This window comes from Sorex fumeus, unplaced genomic scaffold (assembly GCF_029834395.1).
Source record: "Sorex fumeus unplaced genomic scaffold, SorFum_2.1 ptg000081l, whole genome shotgun sequence".
NCBI lineage: Eukaryota > Metazoa > Chordata > Mammalia > Eulipotyphla > Soricidae > Sorex > Sorex fumeus.
The window spans coordinates 3,853,728-3,873,621 of NW_026606138.1; the positions used below are offsets into that span (position 1 = coordinate 3,853,728).

At 44.8% G+C, this 19,894-nt stretch overlaps 1 protein-coding gene across 1 annotated transcript in view; it reads right to left on the reverse strand.

The window, feature by feature from the left end:
• KCNMB4 (potassium calcium-activated channel subfamily M regulatory beta subunit 4) overlaps positions 1-19,894 on the reverse strand; it is an 82,511-nt gene that overhangs the window by 38,924 nt on the left and 23,693 nt on the right. The window contains exon 2 of the mRNA XM_056130673.1: positions 8,945-9,072. Within this exon, the coding sequence (XP_055986648.1) occupies positions 8,945-9,072 (128 nt within the window). The remainder of the gene's footprint in view (positions 1-8,944; positions 9,073-19,894) is intronic.

Consider the following 19,894-nt stretch of genomic DNA (forward strand, 5'->3'; position numbering starts at 1 on the left):
GCACCTGAGTGAAAGAGGCTTCGTGTCACTACTCCTCTGTAGGAAACTTTCAGGGCCTCACCGCAGCTGGAGAAAGCTACCCTCTGCCCACTTCACACTTTCTGGTCCACACCCCCCTCACATGGGCCTTTCAATTTCCTAAATGCACCAACTTCTTTCTTGCTCAGAACCTATGCACTGTGCTGCTTCATTCAGAATTATTGGTCCTCTTCGTGTTTACATCGCTGACTGAAAATCTTCTGAAGTCCACCAAATTAGGATTTCCACAAAATTCTCCCCCTGTTGGAGACTATGTCAGAGCAACCCCCAGAGCTGACACTTCGGAGACTTAACCTCACTTTATAATAATCCACTTATGATCAGACAATGGCTGGAGCAATAGCACAGTGGTAGGGTGTTTGCCTTGCCGCGCAGCCAGCCCGGCAGAGCTGGGTTTAATTCCTCTGCCCCTCTTGGAGAGCCGGGCAAGCTACCGAGAGTATCTCGCCCGCACGGCAAAGCCTGGCAAGCTACCCGTGACGTATTCGATATGCCAAACACAGTAACAACAAGTCTCAAAATGGAGATGTTACTGGGCCCGCTTGAGCAAATCGATGAACAACGGGAGAACACTGTGTGTGTGTGTGTGTGTGTGTGTGTGATTGGTTTTGTGACAGAGTTGACATAGAATCAGTATATGTGGAAGCTAGAATTGGAAGAGTCTTTACCCTACAGACAAAAAGGTCAGGGCCAGTGAGTGTCACCTGAGTGACTAGCCACGGCTGCTTAAACAGTTTCTACTTTTCACTTGAGAAATGAAACATAGGGAAGCACTGCCAGAAGCACCTCTAATTCATTACACATCTGATTTTGAATTCATTTTATTTGGCATTCAGAAAACTTCTGCTAAAATATTTTGTGACGCCACCCTCCTCCCCCCATTCAATTAATGACCCCATTTGGGGTCAAAAACCACAGCAAGGTGTGAGCAACACTGAGGGCCAGAACACTCACTGAATTCATGATTTCACAGGGCATGGCTGAATTTGTTTGACGTGAGTGTGAGTGTGTGTGTGTTTGTCAATATGCATCCCTCCTCTCTACACTCTGAACTTCTCAAGAGCATAAAATAAAGAATTAAACAACTAACCCATGGGTCAGAGATGTCTCCACAGGCTGAGCTCATATTCTGCAGGCTGGAAACCCAGGTTCATTTTTTTGCACCAGATGGTTCCCTGAGCACTGCTGGGAGCAACCCCTCAGCACAGAGATGGGGGCAGGTCCGGCGTACTGCCAAACGTGGCCCCCAAATCAAAATAACTAACTAAATAATATAGAAAAGCAAAGCTATATAGAAAAATACTATGCTTGCCATAATAGGGAAAGTTCAAAAAACAAAGACCGGTCACTGGGTGGCCAGCAGATGCCAGGGAGTCAGAGAAGAACGATTCTTCAGGGATATGCCATCCTTGGGGGCAGTCAGCTAAGGCAAAGAGGAAAAAACTGAAGGGAGGATGAGACTTAACGAGAGACAATGTCATGCAGGTTTTGGAATTTCAAGGCACTTAGAAATAGGAAGTAAAGTCTAAGAGACCATGAATGGTGTCCAGGTAAGGTCACATGATTCTACCTGTGTAAAATGCATCATGTCAAATCAGGCACAGGAAGGAGCCCTGAGGCTGAGGGAGATGAAGAAAAGAAAGGTTACGGGGGAGGCCACTGAGGAAGAGTGGCAGGCTCTGGTGCCTGGTGAGGTGCCAGCCCAGCCACTGTGATGGGATCCTTCCCGGGTGTTGTTGGAGGGGTGACTATGCGGGGGCTGTCCTCCATGCAGACTCTGCTCCTGAGAACAGCTCACCTCAATCTGGCTTCCACAAAGAGAAGATTCCAATGCTCTTGGCCAGAGATTTCTGTAAAGAACACCCTTTTCTTGAAAATGCAAACTTCTCAGAAGCTCTCCTCCCTAATTTCCTTCATCAGAGTGAAATCTAAAGGTTACTTTGTATAAAAAGTTCATCTGATCAGAAGCATCTGGGAGCCTCTACAGTAAGTCTATTTTTACGTCCTCTTTCGCGGTAGTAAGAGTGTACGGGGAGTAGGTGACACCGGGAGCGGCGGCTTTCACACCTCCAACCAGAGCTCTCGTTTCCTCTTGCATATGTCACGGGAATGAGCCAAGTTCCAAACTCCTGCTGTGTCAGAGTCACTTCAAACTGTGTCTGGAGTGCTGCTGGTTGGTGAGCGAGCAGTCCAATTCCTATCCTCAACTGTCTGGGGATGGATGTGAGGCAATGGTGATCATTGCTCTGAGGAAATGCTACTGGTGTCAACACAGCTGGCATATCTTCACAGAGAGCTTTCGCTAGTCTGGGTTTGGTTGTTGTGTAGTGGCCAGAAATCGTGTCCAGGTCTTCTGCATGCCAAGCCTGAGCTTGGCCCAAGAGCCACACCCCTGGCTCCAGGCTCTCACTGTTCTGAAGTAGTAGCTCTTGGTTGAGTACTGGAGGAGTCTCAGCATGGATGCTCTCAAAGGAAAGAACACTGTGGGTGACAGCCACTGGAGAACGTGCCTGACAGCAGGGTATGGGATGGGGTGGGGGGCTAGTGAAATGACCAGGCACCCCCTTTTGCTACCACAAGCAGGCTCACCCACATCCTGAAACCCATGTTGGACCAGTTCTAGAAGAGCAAAGGGTCACCTGATTCAGATGGGTGGGCTCAGCATCAAGCAACCGTGACTGAGGGCATCTGTTTCCTGTCAGTGGGGGCCTCCCTCCAGGGGAAATGATAATCCCACAGTTTAACCTGTGCATTCATTTTCTGGTCACATTCATTACCAATGTTTAATTTTCCTCTCTCAACAGCCACAGTCTGGAGCAAGCCCATTTCTTGGTTTCCATTCCTATTTCCTTCTCAGTAACTGTCCTTCCTCCCCAAACTCTTTTCCTAGTGGTGGCTGACTTTTGAAAGAGTCATTTGTGTTCAGGAATCTCTTCAGAGTTTCTGCTTAGGCCATGATAAATGGATTTCTAACACTGTACTTTATCAATACAGTGTACTGTATACTTGGCAGAGTCTCCTGCCCCCGGCCTGGCTGTTTTCACCAAGGCCCTTTGGAGGGGAGCGGGTTGAGTTTCCCTTCCCTTCCCAAGCAGTGCCCCAGCAGCTGAAGATCTCCGGAACCAGCCACAGCCATGCTCAAGGCCACTCTCCACATACTCAGACGAGCCTCACACATGAAGGAATCAGCAGAGGAACCCAGGTGTGCAGGACCCGGGGCTGAGATCTCCAAGACTGCTCGGATTGGGACTGGGCCTCCTCCACCCAGATCCCCGATCTTCCAGTAGCTAGACAGTTACACCCACCAACTGTCCCCGGTGCCGTGTAATCCCATCAACAGCCAAGATCCAGAGACTATAAAACCAAGCTTCCAGAAACTAGACCTCTTATTGTCTAGTTCTTTCTCTTAAAGAACCTGGCAGGCTACCGAGAGTATCCTGCCCACCCAACAGAGTCTGGCAAGCTCCCCGTGGCATATTCAATGTGCCAAAACCCAGTAACAATGATGGGTCTCATTCCCCTGACCCTGAAAGACCCTCCAATGTGGCACATGCTAATATCTCAGGGCTAGGACAAATGGAGATGTTACTGGTGCCTGCTCGAGGAAGTCGATGAACAATGGATGACAGTGATACAGTGATACAGTGAACACTGTACTTGGAGGTTATTCTTAAACTGTTCTCACCACGGCCACAAACAGATTTTCAATTGCTCAAACCATTAACTCCTCAGCTGCCCTTCTTGACTGCCTCTTTCTCCTCAGAACACTTCCTTCCTGACGCCTCCCCTCCTCTAACATTCCTCTCGCCATGAGCCACACTTTCCCCACCTCCTTCTCTCTATAATCTGAAAGATGGGGAGCCCAAGCGCCTGCCATTTCTCCTCTCAGGCTGCCTCCTATCTGCTTCAATGACAGCTCATGACTGAGTGCTTCCCACCCGGATCTTCTGACCTCTTGTTCCTGAACTAGGCTTGTATTTCTAGACCTTCCAAGCATCTTCCAGCTCTCTCATGAGTCCGTTGAGTTCCATATCATCAGAGCTGGACTATTTATCTCCACTCTCACCTTCCCTTGCCCGCATCTCTGACACTGTCCTGAAGTCGGCCTTATTCTATCTTCTGAAAGGACTTTCTGATCTCTCCCTCTTTTGACTTCCTCACTCTCCTTATTTAGTTTGAAATCTGAAAAGGCGTGATCAGGATCAGCAGAGAATCCACAGAAGGAGCTTTGGGAATCAGACTAATGGGATTCCATTTATTCATTTTCAAATAGCTAAGTGCCTTTGGCAAATATTTAACTTAAGTTTCCTCACCTTTCTTTTTATTTGTTTGCTTTTTTCTTTTTGGGTTCACCTGGCAATGCTCAGCGGCTACTCCTGGTTCTGCTGCACTCAGGAATTACTCCTGGCGGTGCTTAGGGGACCATATTAGATGTCGGGGATCCAACTCAGGTTGGCCACATGCAAGGCATACACCCTCCCCACTGTACTATTGCTCCAGCCCAAGTTCCCTATTCTGTTAATTGGAGCTAGGCCCTAGAAATCCAGTGTGCAAAACAGAACGGCTTGCTCCTGGGCTGTCACGTGGCAGTCACCCAAGGAGGACTTTGTTTTCTGTTCAGTACTCTCCTCACTTACCCACCACTAAGCTTTTCCTCATCACTAAGCTCCATTTTGCCCTCCAATACACTTTCAACACTCATGCCAGTGACTTCCTAAATCAGTGATTGGCTCATGTCTCCTTTTCCAAAAATTTTATTTATAGTAATTTTTTCTTTTGAACATTTATTGAATCTTCATTGCCCATGTGATAAAATCCATCTCCTTAATAAGAAATTTTATAGCCCTTTAGAAATCTAACCCAGAGCTACCTTCCAGCTTATAAACTCACCACTCCTTTTTATATAAACAAAACATGTTTGTAAAAACTCATGTTGCCAAGTCTCCTTTTAAAATATTTATTTACTTATATTGTTTTTGAGCCCTACCTGTGGTGCTCAGGGCTTTGTGGCTCTGTGGTCAGGGATCACTTCTGGAGGTGTCTGGAGGACTATATACGATGCCAGGGATTGAACCAGGGTCTGTGACATGCAAGGCAACTGCCTTAACCCTTATACTATCTCCCGAGGTCCCAATTTATATTTTAAATATATTTACTTACCACAGAAACAACACCTTATAGGTCTTCACTCCTTTCATTTCTAGCTGATGGAATAATATTCATAACTGTGTAAGCATCTGTTTCCCCCAATAAGTTCTAATTCCTTGGAAGGAAAGAACTTTCCTTATTCTGGCACATTGCATTTTTTTATTCATTCATTCACTGTAAACATTGACTAACTGAAAACCAGGCAATGTGCTGAGTGCTGGAGACATAAAACCTAATTATGGGCCATATTCTTGAGCAGGAATGAGTCTGATTGAAAAGATGGGCATAAAAAGTATGCCAACGATGGCAACATGGAGAGGACAGATCAGTGGCTCTTTATTCTACTTCTGGGTCAGGAAAAGAGTTCAATGGACTTGAAGCACTACTTTGTATGTGGGAAGTCAAAGTTCCATCTCTGGGTCACTGGGAACCACCAGGAATTCCCCCCTGCCCCCAGCTCTATATTGGAGTGGCTCCTGAGTTCTAATGAGTGTGTATTCTCCCTCTCTCCCTGTAGAGCACTTGCCCTATATGTGTGTGATCTGATTTTGATTGCTAGCACCACATATGATTTCCCAAGGCCTGCTAGGAGTGATCCTTGGGTGCAGAACCAAGAGTAAGCCCTGAGCACAGCTGGATGTGGTCCCAAAAGAAAACAAAATTAAAAAATATTTTTCTGGCACAGCCTGTGAAGTGAAGGTTGCAAACTTTGGGAATACTATACAAACAACATGGAAGACACACTTTGTAGGTGACACTTTGGGTTGTTCTACAATAAATCATCCTACTGGTCCTTTCCAAATCTACTTGGGTATAAGCCTTTCTTGCCCTGGCCCTGAAACAGAGGTCCACTGTGACTACTCTTTCTTGTGACTGACTTAGATGCATGTAAATAAACTCACTCTACCCAAGGATATCTGTGACAAGCTGGAAAAGGTTTCCCAATCCCAAGAAATCTATCCCAGGAAAGGTACAGGTTTCTTTCTTCTTTTCCTTCTGCGATTTCACTCCCAGTATCTATCAGAAGAACATAAAAAATTAACTTAAAAATTTTGCAAAATTATGTTCATGGAGCATTATTTATGGTAGCTAAGATAAGGAAGTATCCAAGTGCTAATGAAAGAAGGGTAGGTAAAGATGCGATATAGATACAAATTATTACTGAGCTATGAAGAAAGATGAACTATTGCCTTTTGTAAAACCATGGATGGAACCAGAAAGGGTAATGCAAAATAAAATAAGTCAGAAGGAGAAAGATAAATGCTAGATGATCTACCTTATCAGTGAGGTATCAAGAAACAAAGCAAGGGAACATACAAACTCAAATGAAAACAAACCCTTGGTTTTGATCATAAATTTGAGTTTACTAGAAGGAAATGCAGAGTGGGCATTTAAAGGTGGGCATCAGAATATGGTTTTGAAGAAGGGAGAAACTATATCCCAAATATATACAAATTTGTAAATCAATGTCACCTCAGTAAAAAAAATATTATTGGGGCTGAAGAGATAGCACAGTGCTTAGGGCACTTGGCTTGCGCACAGCAACCCAGATTTGATCCCTGGCATCCCATGTGGTCTTCTGAGCTAGCTAGGAGTGATTCCCAAGGGCAAAGTCAGAAGTAACCCCTGAGCATTGCTGGGTATGGCCCCCAACACAGAACAAAGAAACAAACACTCTGAATTCCAAACCAAAGCCTAGCTCTTTGGAAATTCTTCCCTAAGTTCTTAAAATAAGATGCATAAGAAAGAAAAAAGAAAAAGAAATTCAGCTCTGTGGTTACCATGTTTTACTTTTGTTTTGGGTCACACCTAACAGCGCTCAGGGCTTAATAATGATGCTTGGGGGAATGTAAGAAGTTCCAAGAATAGAACCAGGGTCTGTCATGTTCAAGAAAAGCATTCTAAACTCAATACTATCTCTTTGGCCAGAAGCTGTCATGTTTTAAGGAAGAGGATCTAGTCCACAAGAAGATGAGGGGTTAGAAGGAGGAGAACAAAAGTGATTCAACTAATAGCAAATGCATGGTACTATGGCATGGTACTATGAATGTGAGAACAGAGACATCGTAGGCTATGCAACTGGCCCAGCCATATTTTAACCACCTGAGCCAACCCATAGTAATAAATCATTGCTGTAGTAAACTATTAGATTTAATTTGTTGCACAGCAATAGAGACCTAATCCAGAGACTATGTCACCCTTTACATTAAAAAAAAATTTTTTTCCCAGGGCCCTCAGATTGTGAGGTGGTTAGAATCACCTGTTTAGCACCTTTAAGCTCAGATCCTCAAGTCTGCCCTCAGCACTGAGTAGGGGAAGTGAAAGGACTCGTTAAATCATGGCACTAAAAGAGCTTAGAAATGATATGCACCTTCCACAAAGCAGGGCAGAAGGCAGAATTAGTGGAGTAGCAAAATCAGCATGGTGGTACACATACGCATGTGTAAAGGAGGAAAGTGAATTAAGAATTACCCAAAGGTCTCTGGTCTAGGTAATCAAGTAGCTGACAAAATCATTCACCAGGAAAGGTTGCTACGGAAGAGAAAGTTTGAGGTATCTGAGGGGGACATTCATGTGAAAATATACAGCTACGGTTGTGAATAGTCAATAGTTATTTTGTAATTTATCTGTTGTGACTGAAGTATTCTTGTCCTCAAGTCCTTGTCAGCAAGCATAACTCTCTATCTTAAGCAAAGTTTTTTTTTTCTTTTTGGGTCACACCTGGCGATGCTCAGGTTACTCCTGGCTTTGCACTGAGGAATCACTCCTGGCAGTGCTCAGGGGACCATATGGGATGCTGGGAATCGAATCCGGGTCAGCTGTGTGCAAGGCAAATGCTCTACCCGCTGTGCTACCACTCCAGCCCCTCAAGCAAAGTTTTAATAGATTGTCCTCACACTACTACTGATACCTCTCAGGATAGAAAGGAGGGATAAAGACACCAAAAATACTGCCACATCTGCATATTGCTTAATTTACATTCATTAATCAGCAATTCCCAGGGAACACTACTAGTACATCTCTCAAGGTACATTTCACAGTGTATTCCAATGGCAAACATTCGGACATAAGTTCTCTTTCTCTCTTACCTGCAGCTTCTCTTTCTACTGTCCCTACTGCTGGGGTCTTTGGCAGCATGTGGTGTTGGGAGCCAGACCCAGGGCCTCACATATGCCAGGCACATGATATTTCTACCCCTCAGGCCTGGCCTGGACATTCCTTCCTTGATTCTCCTCCGGTAGAGCAATGCTTCTCAACCTGTTCCCAACCATGGCCCACTTCCAATTTTGTTTCCTTTCCCCTCAGTCTCATGTCATGCCCCGCCCCAGTTTGTGTGATTTTCACCTGTGAACCCCCTTGAAATATCCTGGGGGCCCATAGAGGGCCACAGGGCCCTGTGCTAAAAAACACAACTGTGGAGTGTTTCCCAGAGTAGGTGATAGTGCCTCCTGATCCAGGGGCTGGCAGTAGTCTCAGCTGTAACTGGGGGAAGGGTCCTTTCTCTTGGCTCATTTAAAGACAGAAGATTTCCTGAAGAGGTGTGGAATGATTTTTTTTTTCTGAAAAGGGGGCAGTAGATCAAATAAGCGTGGGAAGCATTGCTGTAGAGTAAGAAGAAATTTATTAATTATATGCTAGAACAAGCTGAGATTATTTTCACGGTGTGTATTTTGTAAAGTGCTCACAATCTAAAATTTATTAGTGCAATAAACCATAGAGGCTACAGCTGTAATATGCATCGTAAATATGGGCTTACCTTTGATATTGATTAAAATAGCAAGTAAATGGCTGAGAACCAATCTCATCTTTCCAGTACTGTTGCCAACTCATGACACTTTCCAAATTCTTCTGATTTTCTCTCTTACAGGGAGGAATATAGGAACACTGACAAAACAAAAACAGAAAGAAACCTATTATTCATTAAGATATAGAAATATAGACCATTTGAAAAATAAAGATGTCATTGCACCGAGAGTGAATTCAATTTAATTTTTAATAAAAACTAAAATTGCTAAAATATAATCCAAATTTGGCACAATTACAGAAAATATTTCAATCACAAAAAACGGAAAAAAATCACTATCATCAGAGTAGCACTGTAGCACTGTCTTCCTATTGTTCATCGATTTGCTTGCGCGGGCACCAGTAATGTCTCCATTGTGAGACTTGTTGTTACTGTTTTGGGCATACTGAATACATCACGGGTAGCTTGCCAGGCTTTGCCGTGCGGGCGGGATACTCTCAGTTGCTTGCCGGGCTCTCATCATAATATAGGACTATATTATACATAGTTACAATTGGAAGCATTCTATTGTCTCTCATTCTGAGGGCCTGACAGTCAGCAGAAGGTGGAAAAAAATAAAAATGACCTTTATCCCCTATTTCCATCGATGGAGCTTGCTATTTTTCTCTTCTGCCTTTAGTGAACAAGTCCCACAGTTTTCCCCACTGCGCTCAACTATTGAAATCCCAGTTTTCTTGTATTCTCTTTGACAACAAATCAGCAAAAAAAAAAAAAAAAGTCCTCTAAAAAAGTATATGACCAATGCATGTCACTAACGAGGCCTTTCCTTGCCATTCTTCTTACAAAGTGGCCCTTTCCACTCGGACTGGTTTACTCTATGCAACACAGATTCAGCAGAATCAGAAACCTGCTGCAGAAGTGTGGTGGTCAGAAGAACACTGAACAAGCTCTAAGCTATGTTCTCCAGTGCAGTCTTTCCCAACGATGATGATCGTAATGAAGATCAGGCCAACTTCCAGTTACTGTTTACGATCTGCCAGGCACTGTAACGCATGAACAGCAAGCTCGAATTCAGACTTCTGACAAAAACCTCATCACGATCTCCATAGAGTGGCTCAGAAGGGCAACTGGTGAGCAGTTCCAGAGAACAAACTCCTGGCTGGTGATAGTCCCACACTCGACTCAGCTGTTTTACCAAAGCATCTCATACTAACCAGAACAAAAGAACCCCAAACATCAACTTTATCTATTCTTTGAATTACGTTACTTTAGCAAGCACCTTCCCACCATTTTCTGGTAAAACCCCAACTTTTCAGTGCACTCTAATTTTCCAAAGCTCTCCATGAGCTGCTCCTTGCCTCTCCTACTCTCACCAGGCTCAGGGTTCGACTCCCACAACCCACCAGCCCCGTGGGAGTCACAAGCTTTAGTCCTGCCTGGCTCTTGCTGTGCTCTTCCCTTCCAAAGCCCTTCCTTTCACCTGTTTTTTGTTTTGGAATTATGCCTATTGGTGTTTAGGGCTTAATCCTAGATTTGGGCTGCAAGGAACCAGACTGTGGTTAGTCATGTAGAAGACAAGGGCCTTAACCCCAAACTATCTCTCCAGGCTTAAAGCCCTTTCCTCCTGGGTTCCCAGCAAGATTCAATTCTGGTGTCAATCCTTTGGGAAGGACCTCTTCCTTTTGTTTTGTTCTGGTTTTGGTTTTGGTGTGGGGGTGGCACACTTGGCAGAGCTCAGGGCTTACTGTGGTTCTGTCCTCAGGGATCACTCCTAGCACTGAACCTAGATTGGCTGCATGCAAGGCAAGTGCTCTACTCACTGTACTACTGCGACGGCCCCTGTAGCTAAACAGTTTAAACCTCAATATTATATTCAATCCCCAGCACTGCAAAATAATAAATACAAGCTTAAAATTAATAAACATGATTATCGTGGGCTGGATAGCACAGCGGTTTGAGTCTTCCGCCCCTCTCGGGGAGCCCGACAAGCTACCAAGAGTATCCCGCCCACAAGGCAGAGGTTGGCAAGCCTCCTGTGGCTTATTCGATATGCCAAAAACAGTAACAACAAGTCTCACAATGGAGACATTACTGGTGCCTGCTTGAGCAAATTGATGAACAACAGGAGGACAGTGCTACAGTGAGAGTGATTACCATAAGCAACATATCTGTAACAAGTTACTCAAATACTATTTTAGTGATTGAATTTCTGGATGTTCTGCTCATAGAACTCCACTTCTGGACCCCGTGCCAGGCTGTTTCATTCCGGGCACCCTGAAGGGTGGGGGGTGAGACCCCTCCCCACTGCAAGGGACCCAGCCCCGGCAGCCAAAAACCTCCAGAACTCAACTCCTGCCCTGCTCACGGCCGCTCTGCACATGCTCCGGGCCGAGCCTCACCCACGAGTGAACCTATTCCTGGACTGCATGGCTGCGACATCTCATACCTCACACCACTCATACTTCCAGAGTAGTGCACCACATTTGATGGGGTTTAAAGTAGAAGGCACCCAATCTTAGAAGGTTTGGGAGCATTTTCAGTTGTTTCTTCATAACAAACAATACAAAATAAATTATTTCTGTTCTGCTTTGGGGCAGGGGTTGGGGTTCAGGATGGAAACATCCAAAATATGGTGGTGGGAAGCTGTAATGGTGGTTGGATTTGGTGCTCGAATATTAAATATAATCAAATATTGTGAACTACTTTATAAAAATAAAATTTAAAAAGAAAGAACTCCACTTTACTGTCACAATAGTATAAAACTAAAGTTTTCTACTCTGGGGTGACCTCGGGAGAGGGGTAGGCTGAGACCCTGTCCTGCTAAAGTCCCAGCAGCGATACCCACACCCCACAGCCACCAATATGCAACTGGCCCAACTCCACTGTTTCACAGTGATCTCTGCAAAGACCCAAGTCGCTGAAAATTCCAGGTACACCGGTTTGGGGGCTAAAAACTCAGAGGTCGGTCTTGTCAGAGTGAAGGTGGGCAGTGCTCCTCCCAGACACACCAAAACCTTCACACACACACACACACTCTGCCCTACTACTGCAAGCCCCGGCAGCCAGCCCCACATGCCACAGCTGACACCTAGTAAACAACAGCCCAGCTTCACGGGTCTCAGAAGAGGTGCCAAGCCCAAGTCCTGAAACTCATCAGTCCATTGCTTCAGACTGCAGAGTTCCCGAAGTTTTCGGTGGCTGTGTGACACCTCCAAATTCCACAATACTGATAGCCCAGTAAGAGCACAGCAAATTAGGGGGGAAGGCATAATAGAAGTCAACCGAGCACAGTAAACACAAAGTATTAACACAGAAGGCTCAACTAGCAACAGCTCAGTAAATACTCAATGACTCTGATGACCCCATTGTGAGATGTAACAATTTTCACAAATGTCCTTTTACTGAAGTAGTTTTTTTTTATAATTCCATTAGCCATCTTGTTGTAACAAACAATATAAAATAAATTATTTTGTCCTTGCTAAAGGGGCAGGCTTGGGGAGTAGGTGGGAAACTGGGGACAGTGGTGGAGGGATTGGTCTTGGAAGACTGACTGCCCAAAACAACTGTATATTGAACAACTTTGTAAATGACAGTGATTAACTAAGGTTTTTTTTTTTTAATCTGTGAGAAAAAAAAACAACTAAAGTTTTTTGTGGAATCTTGAATTCTCAGTTCCTCTAAGGCTGCATGGAGGCTGTTAGACTCCAGGCCTTCTGTTTGCTAGTGTCATCTCCTAGGTTTTGAACTTAATTACCTCCTTTTCCTGATTTCACTTCTTCTAATCTGTAAAATCTCTAAACACTGTCTAGCTCTACACCTCAATGATTCTCTTCTATCCCAGAAGGTTGTTTTTTTTTAAATTTTATTGAATCACCGTGAGAGTTATAAGCTTTCATGTTTGGGTTACAATCACACAATGATCAAACACCCTCCCTCCACCAGTGCACATTCCCTCCCACCAATCTCTCCAGTATACCCCCCTTCCCCACCCTTGCCCTGCCTCCATGGCAGACATGATTCCCCATAATCTCTCTCCACTTTGGGGCATCATGGTTTGCAATACAGATCCTGAGAGGTTATCATGTTTGGTCCTTTATCTACTTTCTGCACACATCTCCCATCCCGACCGATTCCTCCAGCCATCTTTTTTCTTAGTGATCTTCTCCCCTATCTCAGAAGGTTTAATAAGAAAGGGCCGAACAGAAGCTGCCTCCATGGCAGAGGAACTGGGAAGCTGTCAGCCACGATTCCAAGCAGCAAAAGACACAGCTGCGCCAGGTCCTTTCTTAGGGGACTGTACTTTGCTTTACAAAAATGTTCACTGGTGTTAGAGAGATAGTTACAGAGGGTAGGGCACTTGCTTTGCATGGCGCAGACCCCGGATCGATCCCCGGCATGCTGGGGATCATGCTCCCCTTGAGCTCTTCCAGGAGTGACTGCCCAATGAAGGACCAGGAGTAACCCCTGAGCTTTACCAGGTGTGGCCACAAAACAAAATGTTCTTAAAGGAACTTTGTTTTGGGGTGACACCCAGTTGTGTGCTCAAAGGCTTACTCAATGGCTTAGGGGACCATCTGGGGTTCTGGGAATCAAACCCATTCAAGGTAAGTGCCTACCCACTGTACATCTCTCTGACCCCCATAAGGACTCTGAATAATGAGATACTCTATTTTACAATATGTTAGATACTTTCTTTCCTTTTATTATGATTTTTTTCCTTTGGCACTATCAATTAGCATATACCGTAGGTGTCCACTGACTGTACAGATTTAGGATTGTTTTTGTTTTATATATATCCTTTTTGTATGGGTTTCCCATTTTTTTCTTAATTGAATCACAGTGATATACACATTTACAAAGTTGTTCATGATTGGATTTCAGTCATAATGTTCCAATACTCGTCCCTTCACCAGTGTACTTTTCCCACACCAATGGTCCCAGTTTCCCTCCTGCGGCCCCCCACGCCACCCCCGTCCCATCACCACTGCCTGCCACTATGACAGGCACTTTTCTTCTCTCTTTCACCTCTCTCTCTCTCTCTCTTCTCTTTCTTTCTCTCTCCCTCTCTCTGCTTCTCTCTCCTTCTCTCATTCTTTCCCTTTGGGCCTTAGGGTGTGCACTGTTTTATATTTGGGGTGGGGGCAGAAGGAGGGGAAAGTTTGCCAAAATGGGCTACGAGCAAGGCAAATGCCTTAATCCCCGTACTCCCTCTCTCTGGTCCCTGGTTGTGCTACTTTAAGGAGGAGAAATTTCTAGATTTAAAGAGAGAACCAGGAGATACTAGACTAAGAACTAATCAGGTTCATTTTGCAATTTAACACAAGAGGTGTATTTTTTAGGGAATCACTGTATCACTGTCCTCCCGTTCATCAATTTGCTCGAGCGGGCCCAGTAACGTCTCCATTTTGAGACTTGTTGTTACTGTGTTTGGCATACTGAATACATCACAGGTAGCTTGCCAGGCTTTGCTGTGGGGGCGAGATACTCTCGGTAGCTTGTCGGGCTCTCCGAGAGGGGCGGAGGAATCGAACCCAGCTCGGCCAGGTTGGTTGTGCTCAAGGCAAACACTCTACCGCTCCAGCCCTTTTAGGGAATAACAGCTACTAATTAAATGTATTTAAAGTGGATTTAGGAAATTTTGTAAGTCAATATTATTTGAAAATTTTAGCTTTTTCTCCTCAAACCTATGGTTTTACATATATAAGGTGAGTATAAAAATTACTGTGCAGCACCTCCACTCTGAAATTTTTTACTATACATTTGATGGAGAAAGAAATTAGATGAACAGAAACAATTTCTACCAAACAATAATTCTATGATCTTACAAAAAAACCTCACATCCACATTTCTGAAAAAGACAAAGTATTTTCCCTGAGCTTGTAAAATTTTATTTACATTAAATATTTTTTAGTCTCCTGTGAGGTAAACAAAATGTTCCCTGACTTGAGGAACTTTTGAGCCAAAATATATGAATTTTTAGATGCCAAGTACTCCTTTACAGTGAGGAAATCAAAGAGCCTGAAATCAAATTTACTGTCCCTGGAGTCCAGCCAGGACTGATCCCTGAGCATGAGTGAGGAATAAGCCCTGAGCACAGCTGGGTGTGGCCACAAACAAACAACACCCCTCTCCTCCCCCCCCCCAAAAAAAAGGAAAGGGAGAGAGAGGGGATTCAGACCAGTGCTTAATTGTTGAACCACAACCTCCCAGCTTTACAGCTGCCCAGTTTTCCCTCCAAGCTGCTCCCTGGTGTTAGGAAAGAGGCATGCCTGACTCACATGTGCCTGGTTGGAAGAGCTAGTCTTCTGTTTCCCTGGCGTGGAACTAGTGTCGTCCCCCTGAGCTCTGAAGGACTGACGTCTGCTCCTGTCCTTTGCTTTTCTGGCATGTCCACAGGGAAATGTGCTTGAAGTCTGTCCTTTTGCCCTCCCAGCCCAGTTCGGCTCCATGATTGGTTTTTGGCACCGCGGATGCCATTAAATGAGATGAGTTTGTAGACACACTGTCTTTAGTTATGACCCACAGGCATTCAGCCAATAAGCATTTCTTGGGAGAAACTTCTGCATACAATTCTGTTCTTTTCTAGTGTTGCACCTGTGAAAGTAGCTCTTCCCAACTATCAAATGCCATTATCACTCAAACAACTTCCATCACAATCTGTATCATCGTCTGCCTAATCTTGCACAGAATTACTTTCTTTTAGAAGTCAGGAGAAGGGGCTGGACAGGGAGCACAGGGGTGAAGGTGCATATGAAGGTCATTACCTTGTATGTAGCTGGCCCCAGTTTTTATCCCCAGCACTGCCAGGAGTGCCACCTGAGCCCACTGCCAGGAGCAGCCTCTGAGCATTGTTACATGTGGCTCCAAAACAAACTCCCACCCCTCTCCTCCAAATACAAAAATAAATAGAAGTCAGGAGAAAAAAAGAGGCACTTGATACAATATGTTTGTTCCATACTTTTCTTGTAGAAAAAAATTCAGCTTGCATTCATGAACATAGTTGAGGAAATCAAGCGAGGCATTCTAGTATATTAATATAAAGACTCTGCCAGAGGTTTGTGTGTATGTGTGTGGGGGGGTGGGGGGGAGATCACCGCTTCACATAGAATATTTCGTTACCTACTTATTATTACTTGTTTTTCCATTTTTCTTATTTTAAGGTTTACCAAGATTTATAATAGCACTCCTTTTCGGCTTACAAAAATGGATTTATCATTTAATAGAACCCTTCATGAGTGGGTTTTTTGTGCTAAGTGTCTTGTGGATTACATTTCAATCATGTGGGCCGAGTAGGCAGAATTGTCTTCCTTTACTGAGTCATTTAAAAACCACTGCACAGAACACGTGGTCCACCTGATCAAACTCTGGGAACTGGCTTCTCTGTTAGGTGTTATCTAGGAAACAGGTGTGGAATAACTCTTTTTTCTCCGAGCTCTTTTTTGACTCCACTTAGGGAGGACGGCTTTGAAAGACAACATGAGAAAGGTTTAACTATTTATTTTGCAGGGAGGATCTCCAGCAGTGCTGGATGGCCATTGAGGCTGTACCCAACAGTGCCTGCAGGCCATGGAGTGCCAGGGAGTACGCCCAGAGACCAGCCCATGCCAGCAGGTGCTCCAGCCCTGAGCGCTCTCTCTAGCCCCTGAGAATGGTTCTAGCTGATTAAAGACTTTCCAAAGTACATCTGGTTAGAAAACAAATTCTTAAAATAGTATCCACTATAACACAGGCTGGATTATATTTTATTCCGGAGTCCCCCACTTTTGGAAATTCTGTAGATGTCTCTGTATCAGCTGGGATTTGTAACTACAGACACACTTTTTGCCAATATAAACATATAATTAGAAAAGTACTGTGGAATGAAAAGCACGACTGAGCCATTTGTAAACTTAAGTGTGTCACATGCCTCGAGACATCACTTTCTGTGGTTGGAGGGATGGCTCAAGGACGGAGTGCATGTGTTCCCTGGAGGAGGCCTGGGTTTGATCCCTGGCACTACCTGATACCAGGACCAATCCCAGAGCTCCCATCTGTGAAAAGCCCACACCATTGGGCACAGCCCCTCAACAAAAGACTTTGTTATGTATAACATAAACACGCACATGAGAGGGCATGCATGCGTGCGCACACACACACACACACACACACACACACACACACACACACACACAGAATTTTCCTGTGAATGCAGGATAACTGAATAAAGACACATGAAATTATACATCAGCTAGAAAGTTAATTCCATGGCTGGATGCAGAATGTAAATTCATGTATAACAGCCAAATGAAAATAATCTTAGGGTTCGGGGAGTGGATCAAGTGGTCGAGCACATGTCTTCCAAGCATGAGACCAGGGTTATGATCACCATCACCAGATTATGGATGACCTGGTATGGCAACAATCATCATCAGTATCATCTTATAGAAGAATCTAAAGGTGAAATAAACAGGTTACAAAAATGTGACAAGCAATGCTGAGAAGGGAAGAAGCTAAAATAAAGTTCTCCGAGAGAATAATGTGGCCTCAAACAGTGTTCATGAAGGTAAGCTTCAGATGACCTGGAAAGCCTGTCAAAATTACCTACCCTCCACCCTCCTGGAGTCTGATTAAGTAAAACTAAGACTCAGGGGCTGAAGGACAGTACAGCAGGGAAGATGCTGGCCTTGCATATGGCGAACCTGGGTTCAACGCCTTGTATCACATACGGTCCCCCAAGCCCACCAGGAATGATCCTGAGCACAGAGCCAGGGTAAGCTCTGAGCCCCATGGGACATGCCCCCCCCCACACCAGAAAGGGGAATAAATCATCATGGAGAGGAGGTACAGAACATATCCGGTGGGGGTCAGCGCTTACTTGGCTCGGTACTTAGGGGTCCCTCCTGGCACTGCTTGGGGGACCATATGTAGTTTCAGATACCGAACTGAGGTCAGCTGTGTGCAAGGTAAGCACCGTATGCTATCTTCCCCTTACGTTATCTCTCTGGATCCATTTTAATTATTCTCCTTCTGTCTTAGAATGTCAGATTTTAAAAAATTCCTAATATAGACAACAAACTATTCTTGACTGCTGAATACTAGAGAGGATACGGCAATGAGGTATTACTCACACTTCACTCTTCGCTCCCCCTTCCCAGATGCTTACCATGGAGTAAGAGTTGCATATCCACAATGTATTTTGTGATTACAAGGAAGGAGGGAAAGTTGGACTGTGGTGGGCATGAAGGAAGGCGTCACAGAGGACAGGACTTGATCTGAGCCTTTCAGGTTGAACAGGAGTTTGCTTATAAGAGAATAGGTAAGAATTGGAAAGATGACAGCTAAAAAAAAAAAAGGAAACAAAACGGGCAAAGGCTTTGCATGTGGCTGTTATGGTAAGACTGAGTCATCTGCTATGCATGGAGAATCGAGGAAGTGGTGCGGGGAAGCCAGAGGATGTGAACTAGTGCTCACTGAAAACTCACTGCTCTCTCCGTAAGTGCTCCTGCCAACAGCTGCTCACTGTCTCTTATGGTCTCCCGCCCATCCACTGTGCTCCTCTGATTAGTAGCGTTATCCTGTGTGGACATGACACCTACATTTCTGTAATTTAATCATCCTCGCCTCATTTTTTGGATTCAAGCAGACTGCTAAGTTGAGGACACAATTAAATCAGAAAAGTCTGGAACAATAGTCTACTTCCAAGTGGAAATAATTCATTCAGCTTTAGCTTTAGGACACTGGGACTGGGACATGGCTCAGTGGCAGAGCACTTGCCTTGAATGTGTGATGCCCCGAGTTCAATTTCCAGCAAAAGGGAGGGAGAGAAGGTGAGAGGGAGGAGGAAGAGCAAGTTATTCTAAACTAAAGGTTAAATCCAAGCAGAAGAAATTGGACTTGAGAGATAGTGTATGATGTAAGACACTTGCCTTGCATGAGGAAGACCCTGGAGTGATCCCTGGCCCCATATATGACCCACAAGCACCACCCAGAATGATCCCTGATCACAGAGTCAGGAGCAAGCCCTAAGAACTACTGGGTGAGGACCCCAAAACAAACAGAAGAAATCAAGTCAAAACAAGAAACTCTAGGCAGAATCTCCTGACCCTGTGCCAGGCTGTCTTCACCCAGGCACCTCAGAGTGGGGCGGGTTGAGTTTCCCTCCCCACCCCAAGCAGAACCCTAGCAGCTGAAAACCTCCAGAACCCAGCCACAGCCATGCTCAAGGCCACTCTCCACAGGCTCAAATGAGCCTCATCCATGAAGGAATCAACAGAGGAACCCAGGTATGTGGGACCCATGACTGAGATCTCCAAGCCTGTTCAGATTGGGACTGGGCCTCCTCCACCCAGCTCCTAGTTTTCCAGTAGCTTGGCAGTCACATCCACAAACTGCCCCCGGTGCCATGTAATCTCATCAGTGACCAAGATCCAGAGACTATAAAACTCCCAGAAGAGAGTGATGCAGTTTTCCTGGACCTCTTCTACTCTAGCTGGCTGATGTACCTAAAATAGCACACATTTGTTTAGTTTTAACATACTTGCTTGTAGTCTCTTATACGGTCTTAAATGGCTCCAGAATGAAATACAACAACTTTCACACACTTCCCTCTTATTGTGGGCTGCTGGGGTGGGTGTTTTAATATTATCTGTAATGAACTATTGTGAACTGTAGCACTGTAGCACTGTCATCTCGTTGTTCATCGATTTGCTCGAGCGGGCCCAGTAACACTATAAGACTTGTTGTTACTGTGTTTGGCATATGAAATACGTCACAGGGAGCTTGTCAGGCTTTGCTGTGTGGGCGAGATACTCTCAGTAGCTTGCCGGGCTCTCTGAGAGGGCAGAGGAATTAAACTAGGGTCGGCCTGGTCAGCCACGTGCAGGGAAAACACCCTACCCACTGTGCTATCGCATGAAAATAAAATGGACAGAAATTGCAAAACAAAAAAAATTGTTCACAATACAGTTTTTTGGGGCTTTCCAA